Raw genomic sequence first — 22390 nt, forward strand, 5'->3', positions numbered from 1 at the left:
AGAATCTGGCAAAGGGGAAAATGATTTAGGCAGATTGAAGATGGGGGTTAAATCTTGGAAAGTACACAGATTTCTATTTCTGTCATTCTATTTTTTAAAATGTTTTCTAGCATTTCTAAATTGAAAAGAGATTGACATGGTGTCTAGAAGAACCTACATAAAATTAACCATAAAGCTCATTGCCATCTCCTATAGTCTTCCTTCCTTCCCATTCTTCCAGTTAAATATAAAACACACTAAGACCGTCTGTTGTTTAAAATTCAAGGGAAATAATGTGCCTGTGTGTCATATCTTGTTCAAGTCCGCACACTGCTTCCTTTTAAACTGTCCAGTGTTGAGTGCTTATTATACTTGAGTACCTTAGCTCTAAAAAGCTGCTGCTTCCTGTACTGAAGCTATAGGAGAAACTGAGATAAGTTTGTGCTCAGCCAGATGGAACTGCTTAGAATCTCTGGGCTGAGAATTTGTAAAATCCAGGGAAAGACTTATAATATAGGATTATACCCTATAACAATAGAATTTATCCAAACTTTCTTTCTAGGTGCATCATTAGGCATAATTAAGTGCAACCCTGAGGTCTCTTTCCAACCTTTGCTCATATCCAGAAACAGAAAAACAAAGGAAATCCAAAATGTAGAATAACCTGGCATTTTGTCAATTCATTTAGCACTTTGCCTAACAAAAAGGGACAGTGAGAGAAGAAAGCAAAGTTCACCAGAGGCTTGCTTCCTGGTTTCTCAAATGATGTAGAAAATATTTGTCTGATAAGGCTGCATTAAATTTAGGGTGCAGAGAAAGTGCTACTATAAAACAGTCTTTTAGAAAATTATATCTTACCCTAGTTAAAAGCATACAATATTCTATTACAGTTAATGTAATTCAATTTCAGAAATTTCTTTTGACGTTACAGCTATATATTATATGGCTCCAAGTAAAACTCAAGAGAAATGCTACTATGGGCAAATTAAAAATGCAAAGGCATTGATCATGCAATTATTTATTTGCAAAAAATATTGTGCACTGGAAAATGTAAGGTAGATATTAAATATTATAATAAATATTTTATTAGCATATATTTTGAACTGTTTCTTGACTGTGTTTTCTTTCATGATTTTTAATATTTTACCTCATTGTTATCAGATACAAGTATCCCCGCTGAACTGAAAGGCAGGGTGTAAATCTAATAAATTATCATCATCATTATCATCTTAATCATCCATAATATCTATAGTAGTGTACCTTTTTCTCCAAATCTTCTTTAGCTCTGAGATACATCTGTTCACACTGTGCCTTTTCTTTGGTAGCTACACTAAGCCTTTGCTTTAATGACTCAATGGATATTTTTTTGTTTGAACTATCATCAGTTAATGCCTTTACCTGGAACAGCACCCAGAGAAAAAATATTAAGGAAAGCATTTAAATCATTTAGATAGAAAACCAACACTATCAAAATAATACAAACATCTAATTTTACATAATTCCTTTACCTTCTGAGTAAAATGCAGGCTCTCTTGGCTCAAACAGGGATACTATCCATTTAAATCAATAGGATTTATTCATAGATAACTGGGCATAAGACTGCAACATTTTACTTACTATCAAATTCATGGGCAAGTAGTCAGATGCTAGCACTTAAAAACTCTGGAGTTTGTGGGCATGTTAGCATACCAGTACTGATGAGAAAAATTACAAATAATATAGTCCTACAGTAAATAGCTAGTTATTATTTGTAAAACAAATCTATAAAATAACAATCAATTTATAAAGCATATCTAAAGAGTTTATATTCTTGTATACACTTGACTTTTTTTCCTAACTCAACATAACCAGAAAATTGCAATATTTTTAATACTTAAAGCACTACCCCCACCTCACAGCAAAGTGTAACGTAGGTCTCTAAAATGCTTTTCATACTGCCTCACTCTTCAAGGATTTATCCTGTATCACTTTATTGTTGTCTGCGATCTTTCCTACCCTTCCACTTTTGTCTCTTGGGCTGATGATATCTAAGTGATATCTCATATACAGAGAACAAGGTAGTTTAGTCTGGAACTGACAACGTATGACTGCCAGCAGAAACTATGTTCACATCTAAAAAACTAGCACCTGCTTTTAAAAAGAGTCAAAGTAGTGCTTGCCTTGAAAACTATGTTTCCTGGATTTTATGATTTGCAGCCTAAGAGATTCCTAAACATGTGCCCTATTTGTGTAAAACAGGGAGAAAACACACTGCAGAGGTACTAAGGGGCAGTTTCTCTTCCAATCTTTTTAAGCATCAGAAAAATGCATTAAATATTTATGGAGAAAACAACTTTCAGAAGAGCGTAAAATGGAATCATTAAATATATAATAATGGAAGGGATAGCATATAACTATTATTATAAAGCTAATTTATAGGTAATTTTTCTCCTTTATGACATTTGCCTCTCGACTTACACTGCAAGAAGAATCTTCTTTGATGCTTCTTTTCAGGAAACAGATATGTGAAGTTCCAGCTAAACAACATACCCCAAATACCAGTAAGCACGTAATTCTTATGTTATTTTACTGCTTTAAGAGCGATCTCTCTACAAATAGAACTCTAGTAATCATAATGATGGCTACTACAATTAATCAATATATCTGATGGAATTTCAAGAGGGATACGCATGTTCAAAACAGCTTAAGAATGTCACTTCATTCACTGAATGGGAGGGTACATATGTGTCAAATTCAATTTCTTAATTTTAAATAAACACTAAACATTAAATACCTTTTCTTCCAGACATTGCAATGTTTCATTAAAGCTTTTCTCCTTTTCCTGATATGTTTTCATACGCAACCTCCAATCTTCTATTAAATGCCTTTTCATACTTATATCCCTCTCCATTCTAGAAATCCTTGAAATAAAGAGAAAATGAAAAATCCCTAGAATTATGGAAAATTACTAGCATGTCATTATTTTGAATAATTATAATGCACAGTTCCAGTGATAGCTTATCTTTGTGCTATTTGTCAATTGATAAGTGTTGAAATTAGCTTAAGTTTTCTCTCTGTATAAGGGCATAAAGGTATATTTAAACTCTGTGGGCTTCAGAATCTTAAGCACCACATTTTATAGTAGCAACTCAGAACAATAAAAACACACAGTAATTTATAGATAACTATACTGTGATGAAGATATAATTATAAACAAAAGAGAAGCAAAATATTCTGCTATTTCAATACAGGCAGGCATAGAAAGGAAACATAAATTAAAATGGTTAAGTTAACCATGTGAATTGGTTGTCATGATTTTGAACACTATTTAGTATGTAAAAAGCTTCATATCTATATAAGAGGTAGTTTTAAAAAGTAAAATACAGCTATGGTATGGAAAATCAATAGACCAATTTCAAAGATGAAAATGTGACTTTCCAAAAATGTGCTACTTAAAATAGCAAACCAGTATGAAAGAAATAAGAAACTGTTCACTGGGTAGCATATAAGACAGGAATCTGTGCTTATGGCTGTTACTTGTTTCAATTTTCTTGTGACAACAACATGCTATCTAAATAGAATGAGCCAATACGATGCTTATATAGAATACATTATTTTTTATATCATTAAGGCACCAGCAAAAAGCAGAGTAAAAGCCAATGAAAAGAATTTACATTTCAATGGACACATCTAGCTTATAGGGACAATCAAGAATATTACTTATACTGAAGCATATTCAGTATTTACTATGTAATATAGTGGTAGGATATAGGCATATCAGAATGCTAAGTCTAACTTCCAGCTGGTTCCTTAGGTGTTCCTTAAGGCATTAATCAATAAAGTGTGCATTTTGTTAAAGCCTTTTAACGAAGAAACATTTAATGAAATAATTTTTATTACTCAAGATTAAACATTATTAGTAGGTTCACTCACAAGTTGGTATTGTTAAATATTTAAACAACCAATTTGCAAATGTGTACATTTTAATAAACCTAAAAAAATAAATAATATTAACTGCCTTTTTTGCATTTTTCAGAAAATGTAAAACTGGACACTTAATCCAATTTAACCATCTAAACCTTGACATGTCTCTTAGCCCTTAGGCAAAGAATCACTGTATTTGAAAAATTGCTTTCAAGTATGCTGAGGTATTCACTTAGATTTGCATCATGGATATAATCAAGTCCAAACTAGAATCTGATTTTTTTTTAAAATGTATTTATTACAGTTATATCTCATCTTTTGTACTGTAAATTACTCAACAATTTAAAAGAAAAAAATGCATTAATACTTTTTTCCTAAAAGTGTAAATAATCTGAACCACGCATAAAAAGCTGAAAGAAAAAAATAAGGAAAGATCACTTTCAGAAAAATGTCCATGAAGTTAAAGCAATTACATTTTTGCCACAAGGGGGAGCCAGACACAACCAATCCGTAATGTGAACCTACTTTTCTTGCAGTTCCTGCATCTGTTCTTCTTTTCTTTGGACTTCATATTTCAAAGATTTAATGGTTGATGAATGTTTAGTGATTTCATTATTTGCATTCTAGAATGAATAAAATATTTTATTAAAGTCTCAGTAGTGTTGATGCAGGATTACCCAGAACTGTAACTGAAATACAGTGTGATCAGTTACAAAACTGAAAACTGAAACTTTGCAATTTAATAGTTTAGTCTGTTTCGATTTTAGCATAGCACAAAAAAATACCTCTATAGGTTGTTCATGTTTGAATGTGATGATTTTATACTTATTCAAGACTAGACTATAGAGAAATAAATTTCATCTTATTTTCCAAATGGAATATCTCTGCCAGAATTCTACCTATGATACCTAACAGATATGTTTACGGCTGATTTTTCCTGAACAGGTGCTTTCAGATGCGGCTGATAAATATGGAAACTGTAGCCCAACACTAGACTGGAAAAGTTACTATTCATACTTGGTTGAACTTCCTTTAATGTAATTTTTTTTCCTAATTAGACATTTGTAAGATTGCTTTCAAAAGACTGCAGTTTTTTTCTTATTATTGTCAGATTTCAGGATTTGAAATACACAAACATTAATCTCAAATTGTGCTAAACTGTAACTAATTTAATATGGTTATTTAATTAGCATGACTGAATAAGCCACAATTTGCTGAATTCATACTTCATTTCATAAACTATGGTATATAAACTTCACTTACAATGCCAAAGTGGCTTGATATGGCATATTCTCCTAGTTATGATTTAATTATTTGATCTGAGTATGTCTGCGGTTCCTTGTCCTCCATACAGACAGTTGAACATGATCATTTATAATAGTTCTTTCTTTGAGCTCCATTTATTTCCAAAGATACATTTCTAAAGCTTCTGCTAGGACCCTCACAAATGTTGAAATTCAAACAGCACATGTAAGGCTGCTGATCTAAAAAAGCCCTGTCTTTATAGATGCTATTCAGGAAAATCATATGGCACAACGTTTCTCAAAGGATTACATGTACTTTAGCCAGTTATGACAAGGGAGGGGGGAATAATCACAAAAAAATTTCCTGGTAATTTCAAATAATCTGTATTATTAGTTAGCAATAGTTAAACAGCGATCAACAGGTCATATGAAATTGCATAAATTAAGTGCACTTCAGAAGAGTTGTGAATAAACAGAGTCACTGCCGTGATGGGCCATGGAGAAATGCGAGAGATAGATAGATAAATAGCATTGCCCAGCTATACTTACCTACAAACACACACACACATACACACACACACACACACAGAGACAGACAGACAAATAGAATGAGAGAGTTTTCAATGCATAGAAAAATATGAGTTCACTGTAAGAATGGTGAAAAAAAGGATGAAAGGTCCCCTGTGCAAGCACCGAGTCATGTCTGACCCTTTGGGGGGATGCCACTTTCATGACGTTTTCTTGGCAGACTATAGTGGGTGGTTTGCCATTGCCTTCCCCAGTCGTCACCTTCCCCAGCAAGCTGGGTACTCCTTTTACCGACCTTGGAAGGACGGAAGGCTGAGTCGCCCTGAGCGGGCTACCCAAAACTCCAGATTCTGCTGGGATCGAACTTGGGTTGTGGGGAGAGTATCGGTCGCAACACCGCCGCCTACCATTCTGCGCCACATGAAGAATAGACCTGTTTTAACCATTGTTTGGTCTTAGGGAAGTTATACATTAGATCAAAGCTGAGTGACGAGATCAAAATCTAAAATACATTAAGAATATTTCCTATTAATAGCAGGCTTTTAATTCCCATTAACATTAGTTGGGTTGTTGTAGGTAACAATATTTTATCTATGGAAGTATAGATTTTAATGTCACGTGTAAAATATTGTTTCTAAATTACTATATAAGTTTCTCTGCAATGCTATACAGTCTTCATTAGAGCTTCAGGATAAATGTCAATAATTCTGAATATCTGCAGTGGGTTGAAATTTTTACATTTCCTTTAAAATGCTTATCACCTTTTGAAAACAGACATATAATGCAATACAAATTGGCTCACAAAGACTTAAAATGTAATTTGATAAAGCACAGGAGGAATTTTAATCTGTATTTTCTTTCTTTCATTTTAAAAATCCAGTCTGTATGTTCAAAAGTTTATAAACACAGTCTTAATGTAAGATATGGAGAGTAATATATAGTTTATATTTCTGAGATACAAAAAGAACACAAGCTATAATTCTTGTGTTGTACTTCAAAAGGAACATTCTTTGAGTAAGAAATAGTTTTTTTCAGAACAGAGGAACTGTAACTATTCATTATAGAACAGAATGGAATGTTTTCATGTGGTCAAAGCATACCTATGATGCCAGAATTATTCCAATAGATACGTCACCGAATCTTCAAATATATGAAATTTAATAGGAAACTAGTTAAAATGACAAATGATGGCATAATAATCAGTGCAGTTTCTAAGTTTGCTTTTGCTGCTGACTGGAAATGCCAATACCCCATTAAAGGACTTTATATACTTTAAGTAAATATGGACACTTATTTCAAGTGGGCTTCTGCAAGAAGTTACACTGCAGTGCTTGTTATAACAACACTTAAGTTATGTTCAATGAAAAAAAAATCACCATTTCCCGCTATGAATGGGAAAGGAAATGAAGCAAATCTTTTCCAGCGATTATTGGGTAAATGTGGAAGCAGGAAGCCTGTTCTCAAAAACCACTTCTAGTGTGGCTAGAATTTGGGAGAAAAAAAAAAAGACACATTTATATGGTACAATCTTGGCTTATTTATACTTAACCTTGTAGGATTTTGTATCATTTAAGTTACTTATGCAATCACTCAAGAACTCATGGTTTTAAGGTTAAAGTATAGGTTTAATTCCTTCTACCAAAGCTGTTGGACAAAATTTGAGTCAAAATGCTCAGAGATATATTTTAAAAAATGGCTATTATTGATTTTTGAATAACCCAAGTCAGGAAATTGAGAACCAAAGCATCTTTATTTTGTGTTTTCTTTACTAATTATGTAAAGAAAGTTCCTAGATATACCCATGTACTTGTTTTGACAAGCAAAGCAATTTCATGAATAGATTTCATGAATAGGTATCATGGTTATCAGATGATTTTGGAAAAAAGTACTGAGGCACGGAATTACGTTCCAGTGTTCAAATAAAACGGGATTATCATTATAATGCTGAAAAGGATATGCTCTGAACTCATGTGTAAGCCTGCTATTCTGGAGGCCATTCAGTCTAAGTTCCTGAGGAAAGTTTTCCAATTTGCTTGTTATACAAGACTCCATTAGAAGTGGGCCTATTGAAGAAAAGACCAGGGCCTAGTTAACAATTCTTAACTACTGCCCTAAAATGACTTCTTTCACAGATCAAGCCTGGATCCTTTATTAACAGAGTCCCTCCGTTCAGAGGAGATGGGCGGGGACAAATTTAACAAACAAACAAACAAACAAAGACGGATCACTAGTAATCCAGACTATTTGGATCAGGGAGTCCTGAGGAAAATACTCCAATGGGGAGCTTCATTGCTAATTTATTTATTTATTTATCATATTTTTATCACCGCCCACCCCCACATGGGGGACCCTGGGCGGTTCACAGTAAAAACAATTTAAAATTCAATAAAATTATAAATAATACCAATATTCAATAAATATAAAATACAATAAAATCCAAATAAGGGCAGATCAAATTCAGCCCATTAAGGGATAAGACTGGTCCCTGCAGGGCTAGGAAACTAACCAGCCCTAAGAATGGCTCTTCCTCTCCCCACTCCAAGCATGGTGACAAAATGAGGTTTTCAGCTGTTTTCTGAAGTCCAGAAGAGAGGGGGCTAACCGCATTTCCAGGGGAAGGATGTTCCAAAGGGCGGGAGCTGCTGCAGAGAAGGCTCGCCTCCTGGACCCCGCCAGATGGAATTCTCTTGCAGACGGTGTCCGTAGCACGCTCTCTCTGCATGACTGGGTGGGATGGGTTGATGTGACGGGGATAAGGTGGTCCCTTAGGAAACCTGGACCCATGCCATGTAGGGCTTTAAAGGTGATAACCAATACCTTGAATTGGACCCAGAAGCAAACTGGCACCCAATGCAGCTCGCGGAGCAGCGGAGTTATATGTGCTGATCTTGAAGCACCTAAAATCATCTGCGCAGCTGCATTTTGGACCAGCTGTAGCTTCAAGATACTCTTCAAGGGTAGCCCCATGTAAAGCGCATTACAGTAGTCTATATGGGAGATGACCAGGGTGTGAGTGACCATTCGAAGGGCCTCTCGCTCCAGGAAGGGGCGTAATTGGTGCACAACACGAAGTTGCACAAAGACCCTTCTGGCCATGACTGCCACCTGCTCTTTGAGCAGGAGTCGTGAGTCCAAGAGGGCCCCCAAGTTATACACCAGGTCTGTCTGGGGCAGTGCAACCCCATCCAGAACTAAAGATGGCAAATTCCTGGGAACCAAGGGGCCATTAACCCACAGCCACTCCATCTTACCAGGGTTCACCTGAAGCCTGTTGTTCCCCATCCAGACCCCAACAGCCCCCAGGCACCTGGAAAGTGCAGCCACAGCATCACTTACTTCCCCCGGGATGGAAATATGTAGCTGAGTATCATCAGCATATTGATGATACCTCATCCTGTGGAGATGGATGATCTCACCCAGTGGTTTCATGTAGATATTAAAAAGGAGAGGAGAGAGTACTGAACCCTGCGGCACCCCACAAAGGAGGGGCCATGGGCCCAATCTCTCCTCCCCTATTAACACCGACTGGGATTGGCCTTCGAGGAAGGTGAACCAGCACAAAACTACACCGCCCACCCCCAACTCCCTGAGCCGATCCAAAAGGATACCATGGTTGATGGTATCAAAAGCCGCTGAGAGGTCAAGGAGAGCCAGGATGGATGCACTGCCTCCATCCCGCTCCTGCCAGAGATCATCCATAAGTGTGACCAATGCTGCTTCTGTTCCTGCTTCTGTTCCATATCTGGGCCTGAAACCTGACTGAAAGGGGTCCAGATAATCCGCTTCATCCAGGATCCTCTGGAGTTGCAATGCCACCTTCTCAACCGTCTTCCCCATAAAGGGGAGGTGGGAGACTGGATGAAAATTATCCAGTACGGTAGGGTCCAGTGATGAGGAAGGGGCGCACCAGTGCCTCCTTAAAGGCCGCCGGAAACACCCCCTCCCGCAAGGATGTATTTGCCATCAACTGGGCCCAACCACACGTCACCTCCCGAGCTGCCTTCACTAGCCAGGAGGGACATGGATCTAACTGACAGGTGGTGGGATTTACAGTCCAGAGGATCTTGTCCGCTTCCTCAGGTCCAATAGGATCAAACTGTTCCCAGATAACTGGGTAAGTACGTTCCCCAGGCATCTCCTGAGACCCTGTCTCACGCTTGGAGTCCAGCTTAGCATGAATTAGTCCAGTTTAGCATGAATCCTGCTGTCAAGAACATGATACAAACAAGCAAAAGTTACATTGAAATAGAGATTGGCAGTTGGATTGCATAAAATTTCCATAAGTATAATAGCATAAGAAAGTGGGATGATAACAAAAGCTTACTCTTTTGAAATACTGCACACTGTTCAGTCTTGCATATTTCAATATTCTTTCAACAGCAATTCTAGAAGGCCAATACAAGCAAATTCCCCTTTGCAAAACATTGCTCCTGTGAAATAAGAGTGATGGAATCTATGCCATGCGTCCTTTTATTCTTGTTTTACAAAGACATCTATAAGAACATGATTATCTCTAAACTTGCTGAAAATTCTGATTAATTTATGTCAGATATTACTTGGGGATTGTGACCCAAATATTATATGGCAAATGGCAAAGTTTTGTTGGCAGTCAGCCAGATAAGGCAATACTGCACAGAATTGCAGTAGAGGCTCTCTCTATAGTATTTTAACTAAATGTTAACATTTTCATTTTTTCCCCAGTATCTTAATATTGGAATATGTGCATACAGACTGTATTCTGGCTCAGTGGCATTCTAATACTTTATGTGTTAAGAGATTGGTAGTTTAGTGCCTGAAAAGTAAGTAAATATATTTTTGTAATAGTTCATTACTGAGACTAGCTTTGGAGTCTTATTTTTTCTTGTTAGTATTGTAATGCCTTCATTCATATTTTTTATTACTCATTTAGTAAGTTCTTTTTTCTCCTCTTAGTCTTTCTTTGCATTTTATAATCTTTGATACGGAGTTATACAAGATGCTGGTCAGTAACTGTAAAAAGGGACTTTATTTTATTCTAGCTCAATTTATCTCAATTTCTATGAATTCATTAGTTCTTTTCTCTCTCTCGTTGTATCATGTAACTTTTGCTTTCCAATTGTACAAAATTCTCAACCACAATTTAGTGACCACAAGAAAGGACAGATTGAGCAATCAAATAAGATGTTCAGCTATTCATCATCTATAGCACTTGTGAGTAAATGCTAAATATACATTGCAAAGAACTAGATTCCAAATAAAATTGGACTTCCAGTAAGATTCCAAATAAAAGTAAAACAACTAAGTTGAAGCTCTAGCAATTTCAATGCAAAACAGTAGGAATTTATTTTCCTAAGGATAAACCATCTCAAATTTTAGGTTAATTGTAAACATTTTAAATACTTAGCAATTGCTACTGGATAATAATCATAGTATGACCATAGTCCATTTTCTCCTATCCTGCTTCTGTATTGAAATATATATTGTTAACCACAAAACGCAAGCTTAGGTGGCCTCATAGGTGAAGGCTTCCCAAAAGTTACCCCTTTTTCAAAATACACAGAACCTTCCAGCTTGTAGGATACAGTAAACCCTCATTTTAAAGGATGTTAGTTTTGCAGAAAACCAGAATTTTTATCAGAAAAAAAAAATGGCTGGATCTAAGCTTTTTCCTATTTTCTGAATGATCAAATCTTAATATTAAATCCAATCTTTGTCCAATTTACATTTGCTTAGTGTTCAGACAATACAGGTAGTTTTCACTTAATGTATACTTGTTCGCGACTGTTCAAAGTTATGATGGCACTGAACAAGGGGTACTTATGACAGGCCCTTGTAGCTGTGGCTGTCGCAGCATCCCCGTGGTCACATGATCACAATTCAGGCACTCAGCAACCAGCTTGCAATTACAACATCACAGCATCCCACAGTCACATGATCACCATTTGCGACCTTCACTGCCAGCTTCTGACAAGCAAAGTCAATAAGGAAGCCAGCAGGAGGTCGCAAATGGTGATCATGTGACCGTGGGACACTGTGACCATGTGCATTTGCCTAACAATGGCAACTAATACTGCCACAACTGCCATTGTAAGTTGGCACAGTCACATGACATTGCACCCTACAACTGTGTTGCTTACCAACAGATCTCCCAGTCCCAATTATGGGCAGTAAGTGAAGACTACCTGCATATTCATTTCTACATACTCTATACAACTTCAGATGCTAACAATGTGATCTTTTAAGATCTTTATTTTTATTTATTTGATTTATACCCTGCCTTCCTATTCTGAAAAACTCAAGGCAAGTAGCAAAATCTAAAATGCCAGAGAAGAATGTAAAAATTTTAAAAACGGATTAAAATTAACAATAAAATAGATGTTAAGATCAGTCAACAATTAAAAACTTGGCAAAAGAAAGGTGTCTTTACAGATTTACTAAAACCTGACAGAGTGGAAGTCAAGAGCAACTCCCAAGGTAGTGCATTTCATAGCCTGGGAGCAATGCTACAGAAGGGCTTGTCCTACATGCCAGAAAGATGAGCTTCTGACAGCAGAGGCATCTTCAAAAGGGTCTTTCCTGCCAATCTTAGCATATGAATCTCTTTGTAAAAGGATTGTTTGCTTAGTCAGACCCTAGGCCAAACCAGCATATTAACTGGGCCCCGTAAAGAATTAGGAATCAAATGCGTATCTTTCAGCATAGATATCATATGCCTCCTTCCATCCTGTACTAATTAGCAGCCTAGCTAATTTGCATCAACTAAAACTGATGGACACCTTTCAAGGGTAGCCCATGTAGGAAGTGTTGCACTAGTCAGGACAGAAAGTAACCAGGGTATAGATGACCGTTGCCTCATCTAACAGCTTGGGAAAAGTAGCATCTAGCATACTAGGTGTAATTGTGCAAAGGCACTCCTTACCAGTCATCACTGTTACCAATTCTCAAACACAATGAAATCTATTCCCTTTAAATGAACATGTTCTGTTTGCTCCTTCTGATGTCATCAACTTTTCCACTGAGATTAACGAAAACAATGTATGGACTTCAACAGGTAAAGGACAAGCAGAACAATCCTATTTTAAGTTGGAATGTCAGGGCTCCCAACAAATCCAAGGCCTCAGCAATATTGTAGCATGGAAGAACAGAGACAGAAAAAAATTGCACTTCCACCTTTCTCCCAGGGACATTTTTGATTGATTTAGATATTCCATCCAAAACTGGCATAGAATGGCTGAAAGTTTAACAATAACTCTGAACATCCCTAGCTTGACCTTGTCTCACCCAATGTTTATTTTTTCTGATATTGGAGTTCCACTATAAAAGAAGACATGCTGGTGAAGTTTCTGTACTGGCTCAGAGGATATATCTAGGACCAAATAATACACCCTCAAAGGAAGCACTTCTTTCCACTCTTATAACCCTTCTGGGATACTGCCCTATGGACCACAGGATTGCAATTTAAGGAAATAAAACTACATTGATTTTTACAAGTATTGATTTGATCTGAGACATTCCTTGAAATTCTAGACACAATTTTGCACACATCTGTTCCAGGAATGATAGTTTCTTGGGAGTGGTGGTGGCAGAACAGACATGGAGAAAATAAAATATAGGGCCTCTGTGGCAATATTGGATTTATTTGAACAGAAGTGGCATAATTCCTCCTAATTCACTGAAAATGATAAAAATCTTTATGCTAATGTTGTCCATGCTCTTTATCAGCTTTTCTTCTGGTACCATAGTACCTTAGATGTGTGTAATATGGGAGTTATACCAGTGTCTCATTTACTCAGGGATTTATAAATTAATACTTGTTTTTTTTAATGAAACTGTGTACCAACACAAAATATGGATATAAATGGACTCTACTTAGAGAGGCAGAACTTTGTGCTTACTTACAAAGTGATTGTTTATTTTTTCACAATCCTTACCAGTGGTTTTTTAAGGATTATATATATACCTACACACACACACAAATCTTTTTCCTTCATTTCCCTGTGTTTTTCTGTCAACTCTTTCCTGTCCAGTGACTATTTTCTTCTTTTGTTTCTGTCTCTCCCTCCAAATTCTCTTAGCTCTCAGTATCTGCCTTCCCCACAAGGAAATGTCCACTTAACTTTTCACTTGCCTGATACAAGTGCAAGTAATATACCATCTTGGACAAAAGTTATTCGAGTATTGTCAAACTGAGAAGAAATTTGTCTCAGAGACAGCAATAATGAGAATGTATATACTTCTTCACTCATAGCATATTCAATAAATAAAGCATTCTTTATTTTTAGAAAAATCAATACTCTTTAACTACTTATTCTATAAAAACTAGAATCCTTCAACTGGTCTTAAAACATTTCCAACAAACAAGATATTCATGAACTTGAATCTTATAACATATTTTTGTTTGAATATTAACATTAGTTACTGAATTGTAATTGTTAAACATCATTTAACAGCCAAGTTATCTCACACATCAAGATGTATTTAATTTTCACCCACTTTTCAATTACTGGATGCCTGCTATCCTCTATCATAAATAAAATGCCTATTTAATAACTATTCCATAGTATAAATGGTCACCTTCAGTTTACACAGTAGCTGCTTCATTTCCAAATCTACAGGCTTGACAGGAGTAGCTGGTGCCATTCCAGCATGGCCAGATGCTAGAAGAGACAGGCCTTCTCTCCCTTTGGTCAACTGGATCAGATGGTCCAGTTTTCCTTGCAAATCTGATTTTTCTCGTCGCAGCTCAGTCAGGGTGGATGTAAGGGTCTGTTTTCCAAATACAGAAATAATAGGAATAGTTGTATTCAATATGCAATTGAGAGCAACATGTTATACTGTATACTGTTATAGTTTAGCCTTACAAAATACAATACTCATCATATATTGTCCAAATTACAATTGTGTGGGCAGTATTTATTGGTTACAAAGTGCGTACAATCCTAAAGATAAAAAGAGATGAAAGACTGGCTGGTGGTATTTATCTCGCAAGGGAAAAGAAAAGGGGTGTAATAAACAACAGCAACAGTGTCACCCTGCCACTATTAATACTACTTGTGCTATATGTAGAAAAATGCAGAGATATTCTTTCACCTTGTTTCACGTTTGATTGGCTATAATGGGTGTCAGAATAAATTTATATGCATATTCTATCAAAAAATTCCACAGAATATCATGTTTTGACTGTATCAGTTTTGTAGGACTTGTAAAGGTTAAAGCAAAATAGATCATATGCACTGCACAACTTCTGCTTGGCTGGTCTTTGTGCTGTTGTTTCTTCCCTTCCTCATGTACATTCCACAGCCAGGGAACCACAAATTCCATAACCTTGACCCTGAAACTGATGCACTTTATTAGTAAAAGCCAAGCTGGAGCAGGACAAGATAACAGATGTTAGTTGTTTATTCCATTGGGTAGGTCTTACCACTTCACACTGCAGCCAAAATGCTTCTCATTTAGCAACATAAACGTTAATTCCAATTAGCAGATGAGGCTTGTTAGGGATTTAGTTCAAATGAATAGCATGCACACAAACTCAGTCTTATTGAATTTGATTGACAATAGACCAGAACAGTTTATTTCACAGAAACAGTGCATCAGAATGTATCGTAAAATGAAATATGTAGTATTTGCTTTAATTCTGTAATAGCTACACCAATCTTTTACCAGTTTGTACTCAGCAGAAAGCCACCAAGATTTTAATGATATACCAAAGATTCCAAGAGCTAAACAATACTACCATTTTAATATTCTAAAGATGCTTATAATGTGTAATTTAACATAAGAAACAATTAGATAAAATGATAGTGTATTCAGAGGAGTTTTAAAAAAAAAATCCTTCTGAAAACTCCCAATTATTGCAAAAGCACAAATGCAGAGCAGTATAGGTTTAGCATATTTAATATTGAAATAAGCAGATTAAAAACTGAAAAATGATATTTGCCCAACATTTTCCTCCCTTCTTTTAGATTTGTTGATTTGTTTGATTCTTTTCAACAATTACTTTGTCATTCTCGTGATTTAAAAAATTACATTGGTCATCTAAACTTTTATCAGCTTCATATTCAATGTTATCAGCCAAAACTTGAAGTTCTGGAAGAACACATACCAAAAAACAGACACGCTGACTTCATTGGACTAGTTTATCATAAGACAGGTGGCACATACACATTTACCCTATTGGTGAAGACAGTTTGAATTCAATTGTACCAATATTAAAAACTGGACAACTAAACTGTTTTATTCAGAGTGGAAAATGTTAAAATGTTGGAGTAGGACTAACTGTATAATATATGATCAATCTGAAGTATAGACTACATACTCCCTGGCGGGGTCCAGGAAGCAGGCCTTCTCTGCAGTAGCTCCCGCCATCTGGAACATCTTGCCCCCAGAGGTGAGGCTAGCCCATCGTTCCTGGCCTTCCGGAGGAATTTGAAGACCTGGCTCTGCCATCTGGGTTGGGGCAGGGAGGGGAGTCATCGTATTTGGGGATGGCTAGTGCTTGGCGCATACAAGGACTGAGTTGTCATCTGCCATTTGGACTCTATATTTATCTATAATTATTATTTACCTGTATGTACCTGTCAACTGACTAATCAATAAAGTTATATTACTTATCTACTACCTACCTGTAACTGTATTTTTAGATATTGTAATTTTATTGTATATTTATTGTTTTATTGATTATTGTTGTAAACCACCCATAGTCCCTCTGGTGGGAAGAGATGGGCAGTGACAAATTTGATAGATAGATAGATAGATAAATAAATGCACATGTACATTCAGTGCATACATCTTTGGTGAAGACCTAGATCCACTGAAACCGACGGAAATATGGTTCATAACAACAAATTTAAGACTTTAAATATGACTATTGCTAGGTAAACATAGCTACCAGATGGAAAGACATGAAAGAAAATTCTGCAACTGCCATTTTCATAGGATTCTTTTAAAAGCAGAATATTTATTTATTATTTAAATTTATATCACCACCCATCTCCCCCAATGGGATATGCCATTTGATTAAACATTTTCAGTGACATTTGTAATAAATTTATTTGAACAGCAACATAATCTACTTAAAGATATGAATTAGAACTCACATTATCTTAGTGGAAATAACTTTTAATAAAATAGTTTATTTGGGCTTAAATCTTATTTACATTTACCAGAAGGTAAGACTATTAAAAATAATGGCATTTGCTTCTAAGTACTGTAGACATGAACAGTTGTAGGGAGGCTACTGAATAAGCATTACTGTATTAAGTATTTTGATTTTAAACACATTTTATTCAATAAAAGTTTCTGCCCTGATTTAAATTCTAATACCTTAATTATGGTTTCACTATTGCTTCTGGACATACAAAGAACACACACAGGTAATTAAAATCCTCAGAGAATCAATATTAAAATATATCTACAGAAAAGGAATTGGCTTCCACACCTACAGCTGCTGTTCTAGCCTGCTGCCAGTCATCTAGAGAGGTTTTGGAATAATGCATGCTGTTTATACTAAATTCAGTCAGCTTGCCCATGCATCTGCTGACTTTTCTATTATCTACTGAATTCATCAAGAAATGCCTGTTGACTAAACTGATCTCCTACTATGTTTCCACAATACTGTTGAATTACAATATCTGTCACAACCTGTTAATTTTTTCCAAAGATATATATGAGTGTGAAACATACTTTAAGTTCAAGTACACTTTTTTTTTTAAATGCTCATTTAACAGATTCGGATTTAATTGGAGTAACATATATTTGTTATATGGAGCTTATTGCAGTAAAATTGTTATATCTCTGAGTAAACCAAACATCTAGGCTCATGGAGTTGAAAGGGAGAGATCTCTATTTCTCTGACCTGTTTTGTACAAAAATGATGGTTCGATTTAGATACTGTTTGAACTTGCACCCTAGTCCATAAGCAAAATGAATAGTCACAATCTGAAGTCATGGGACTTGTTTTAAGTTTACTTGCCTTAACATTTTGTTCAAATCTGGGTAAGGAATTACTGTTTCACCTCCATTTCTGGGACCCAGATATGCAGGTACTCTGCAAAGAATCACTCTTAAAGCAGTATTTCTACTGCTCTTGAGTTGTTTTCAGTTCAGCATAGGGAATTCTTTACTGAAACAATGGAGCTGGAGGAAAATAACCTCTTTTATTCTGCACACTGTGGCTACAATCCCTATAATATAATTTATAATCTATAATCCCTGTCTCAAAAACACTCTCCCGGCCGCCTTGGGCCAGGAAACTTGAAAGTTTTGCGAGTTCTCATATAGATCTTTTCATATGTTCTCTTATGTTCCTGATCTTTCATAGGATTCTTTTAAAAGCTGAATGTGCCATTTGATCATCTGCGAGACCCAACAGATCTTCTACTCTTTACAATCAACTGAGGAGTTCTTTGATAAGGTAGATCATTTTAACACTACATTTGCCTTTGACATCTCAGTGCTTTGAACTTGATATATTAATACAACTAAGACTATGTCTTCAATGAATCTTAGAAATAATATGAAAAGGAAATTTTCTTTAATATATGTTAGATCTATACTTCTACACAAATAAAACATTTACTAACATAGTAGAACATGGTATTTACAAGGAGAAGGGAGATTGTTACAACCAGCCCATTTGTTCTTATGTTAAAATGCTCCACTGTGTTGTAGCTTTCAGCATTATGCATCTGAAAGCACTAGGCTCTTTCAAGAAAATTAGCTACTTATGAAGTACATGTTATAAAATAAGTATCAACCTCTGAGCATAAAAGTATACTTTTCTCCGGCATTGGATTTTCTTCCAGAGAGATTTTTTGGACTTCTTGAGCTTTTTGTCTAGCTTCAGCTTTCCATACTACTGTTTGGAAAACTAATGTGGTACATGAAATGAAACATAAATGGGTAGAATGAAAAGGTGAAATCAGTTTTTCTAAGGTCAGGAGATAAGGAAAGTGGATTAATGTTGGGTCTGACTGAATAAATGATCACACAACTTTAGAGATTTTGGTAAGTGAGACTGACATTTATATTCTCATAGTACTTCCAGAGAGGTGGCATTTCTGCTTCATGGAAAAGAAAAAGATGGATGTGGAAGATCAGTAGGCCTTACCAGCAAATGCTTTCAGATTAAGAGGCTGTAATTAAATAACTTCAGTCTCTAAGACCTAGATTTGTAATGCAAGAAATTATTATTACCTACAATTTAGAATTTGCTTAGTGGTTCATAAAGAAAGAGCACACATTTAGTGCTCATATAGAAAGAGCACACATTTATAAACTACCTTCGGATATTTGTTGGAAGACAATACAGTGTGTCACAAAATGTCAGGCAAAACAAAACAATATAGAAAACTTTTTAACAACTAGTTTAGATAATTATTAGACTTCATCAGCCTTTGGCCAGATTAATCTTTTATTCCAGAAGCACTGTTCTAAGACTCCTTGAATTCTGTCAAAGTAGTAGCTGAATGACAAAATAATATTGCACATGAATAATAAGCAGAAAAGTTCAATTAACATTTCATATTTCATATGCCATACCTGGATGTCAGGGGAAGAAATATTTTATTTTCAAGTCCCTGACATTCAGCTGTTTCTTTAAGCAATCCAATGTTGACATCTCATTGAATTGAATCTTCCTAATTACTGCTAATTGCCTATCACGACTTAGTTCCCCTTGAAGTTCAGTTGTCTAGCATAAATGAACATCACTTCAATATATGCTGCACGGACAGCTATGACACTTGAAGTGTGCTACATTATTATTGAGGTCATTCTAAATATGGTGTGGAATTAACAAAACAGTTTTTAAGGATGTTCAAAGCACTAAAAATGCCAATCTCTAATGAAGTCTTTAAACTACATCCCAAAGGAGAAATATAGGTAAGTTCTATTACTTCATAAATATTGCTTTACAAAATACAATTCCTTTTGTATGTATTTTTTCCACCCATTTGGTGTAGTTTTCATTTCAAAAGATCATGTTAATACACATATTAATGCACAGTTTGCAAAGTTATTTTCATGTACTGACATTAAATCATACAAATTATAGCTTATACAGTATTATAGTATTTAAAAATATATTCTATAGCAAGGGATTAACTCCCATCACCCAAGGCCAATTGACGACCTCAGCTCTTCCACTGCTTAACTGACAAGACATTAAGACTCAGTAAGTGCTGAAAACTAAAGTTGAGTGTGCAAGTGAAAGAGTAAAGGGCATGATAGTTAGTGAGAAAAACTCTGTGGTGCCCCCTTTCCCTTGGTGCCCTAAGCACATGCTTATTTTGCTTAATGGGTAATCCAGGGCTGCCATTGCCTCAATTTGGAGACATAATGAAGAGGGTATATAACCTTATGGCTTTTCAATCTGTAGAAAATAGTGGATCTCCTAACTGCTATGAAATTAATGAGAACTTCCAGAAAGAATACTAAAATAATGTGTCATTCAATAATTTTGTGAGAGTTTGGCCATTTAAAAAATATTAGGGGGGGAGGGGAAGAAATTCTTATGTTGTACCTAGCCCGAAAAGATTGCTGACCCTTATTCTGTCACGACCCCCATGACCATTAAGTTCTTGCTAGCCAGAAACAAAACAGCAATGCTTACAAAGAGTAAGCTATGGATAGTCATACAACCAGAAAATGCTGCCATTCGTCTCTTCAAATGAAGCTCCCAGCCAATATATTTAAAACAATAATCCTAGAATCACCTCTGAAAAGCCATTTCTTACATGACAGAACTACTCAGGCAACAGTCTATTCAGAGATCTATTTTAGAAAAGGATGTGCACTGAACAAAATTAACACCTGCTAGCTTATTTCTCACTAGCAAGCATTGATCAGGCCTAAGGCATGAAAATTCACTTCTACACTAATTTCTTTATCCTCTTGCTAGAAGGCAAATTGTGATTATTTAGTGGGCAGACACAACACTGATCAGAAGACTGATTCTATTATAAATGTCATATTTGAAAAATAAGATATCATTTGAATAAAGCAAGCACATGCTTTGCATATACAAGGTTTCACCTTCAGTTTCTGGTATCTCAAGGTAGGACTGAGAAAAACTCATATCTGAAAAATCCAGAGCTATAAAGGAAGTTGAAGAACTGGGTAGTTAAAAAAATATGTATCCTGGAACAAAGCAGTGGTAAAGCATTTCTCTGTTATTACCATGAAAACTAAATGCACATGACTATAAAGTCACCAGCAGCTGAGCTCAAGTCAAAGGTGATCTTACTTTTAGCCACTATTTACCGCATCTTAGAATTATAAGTATCATGAAAAACTTACATGATATTCGGTCAGGGAATTTTACAATCTCTACAACTCATTACAAATTTAACACCGGCAATCCTAAGTATTCATATGCTTCAGATATCATGCACACAAATATGCTACACTAACATTCAATGGGGGAGAAATGCTGCCATCTGTTTTCCACTTAGCAAAATATAATGAAATTGAAATAAACATTATGTAGAAAACCTGTCTTTAAAAGCTTATTATTTAAGGTAACTATTACATGCCAAATGAAGGCAATAACTCATTACATACACAAAATGTAAGCAGGGTTTGTTGAAAATTTATTTTTAGCAATGTATTTTTTGAAGCTAGGAAGAAGAATTTTCTCAAACTCCTCCTGTGCAATGATTAGAACAGCAGGACAGATATTACTCTCCATGGAACAAAGGAATTTGTCTTATACTGAGCCAGATCACTCATATTATTAAAATGTTATTAGTAATACCTGGAAATATTGGTAATACAAAATGCATTTTGCTCCGAGTTATGAATATATACCACTCCCCAAATACTTGGTCTATGATGATCACCCACTTGAATACACATTCATAAACACACAGATCTAAATCTGCTTTTGAAAGGCAAAACTGCTACCAAATGTTTAAATATATCATTGTTTCGCATATTTGCTATTAAGTGTGCTGTATATTACTTTTTCTTCTTTTGCTTTTTTAAAATAAATTTTATTAAAGATTTTGCCAAAAAAAAAAAAAAAAAACTAATACTAACTAATAAGGAGTGAAAGAACAAAAGAACAAAAAAACAAAAGTGCAGAAAGAATAAAAAGAAATAGAAGCTTCCGATTTCCTTTGCAGCAAATGTAAGTACAATTACAAATACCTCTTACTCTATGATGATAAAAAAACCTCACTTTTTTCTATTATCCAATAGAAACCACAAATCCTAAGTGCATTTTTTTCCATTTCATGCAAAATGTCTACAAGGGGTTTCCAGTCAGCCATAAATGTAGATACTGTTTTTTCTTTGATCAAAGAAGTCAATTTAGCCTTCTCCGCAAGCTCCATCATCTTCACCATCTACTCCTCCATTGTGGGTAATGTTGAACCTTTCCACTTTTGAGCATATAATAGTCTCACTGCAGTTATCATATATAAAAATAAAGTTCCATGAGTTTTTTCTAGTTGCTTGTTCATTAGACCCCAAAGAAATTTCTGGTTTCAATTGTATTTTAACCTTTAAGATCTTTTGAATTAATGTATTTGTATCCAATTTTTTTTAGCTTTTTTGCATGTCCACCAAACATGATAAAATGTCCCTTCATGTTGTTCACATTTCCATCAAAGATTCGAGGTACCTTTATACATTATAGACAGTTTCTCTGGTGACAAATACCAGTGATAACATCATTTTATAAAAATTCTCTTTAGGGCTGGAACACAATGTAAATTTCAATCCTTTCAACCACATATTTTCCCAATGACCCA

At 35.4% G+C, this 22390-nt stretch overlaps 1 protein-coding gene across 2 annotated transcripts in view; it reads right to left on the bottom strand.

The window, feature by feature from the left end:
* Nucleotides 1–22390, bottom strand: part of CNTLN (centlein) — a 230503-nt gene that overhangs the window by 35025 nt on the left and 173088 nt on the right. For both annotated transcript variants that reach the window (XR_010067314.1, XM_063295032.1), the window contains exons 19-22: nt 14208–14399; nt 4408–4505; nt 2753–2879; nt 1240–1377 (exon numbers count right to left, since the gene is read on the bottom strand). Coding sequence is in view for 1 of the 2 variants with exons in the window: in XM_063295032.1 (XP_063151102.1) it covers nt 1240–1377; nt 2753–2879; nt 4408–4505; nt 14208–14399 (555 nt within the window). In the remaining variant the exon portion in view is untranslated. The remainder of the gene's footprint in view (nt 1–1239; nt 1378–2752; nt 2880–4407; nt 4506–14207; nt 14400–22390) is intronic.

Source organism: Candoia aspera, chromosome 2, assembly GCF_035149785.1.
Source record: "Candoia aspera isolate rCanAsp1 chromosome 2, rCanAsp1.hap2, whole genome shotgun sequence".
Classification (NCBI taxonomy): Eukaryota; Metazoa; Chordata; class Lepidosauria; order Squamata; family Boidae; genus Candoia; species Candoia aspera.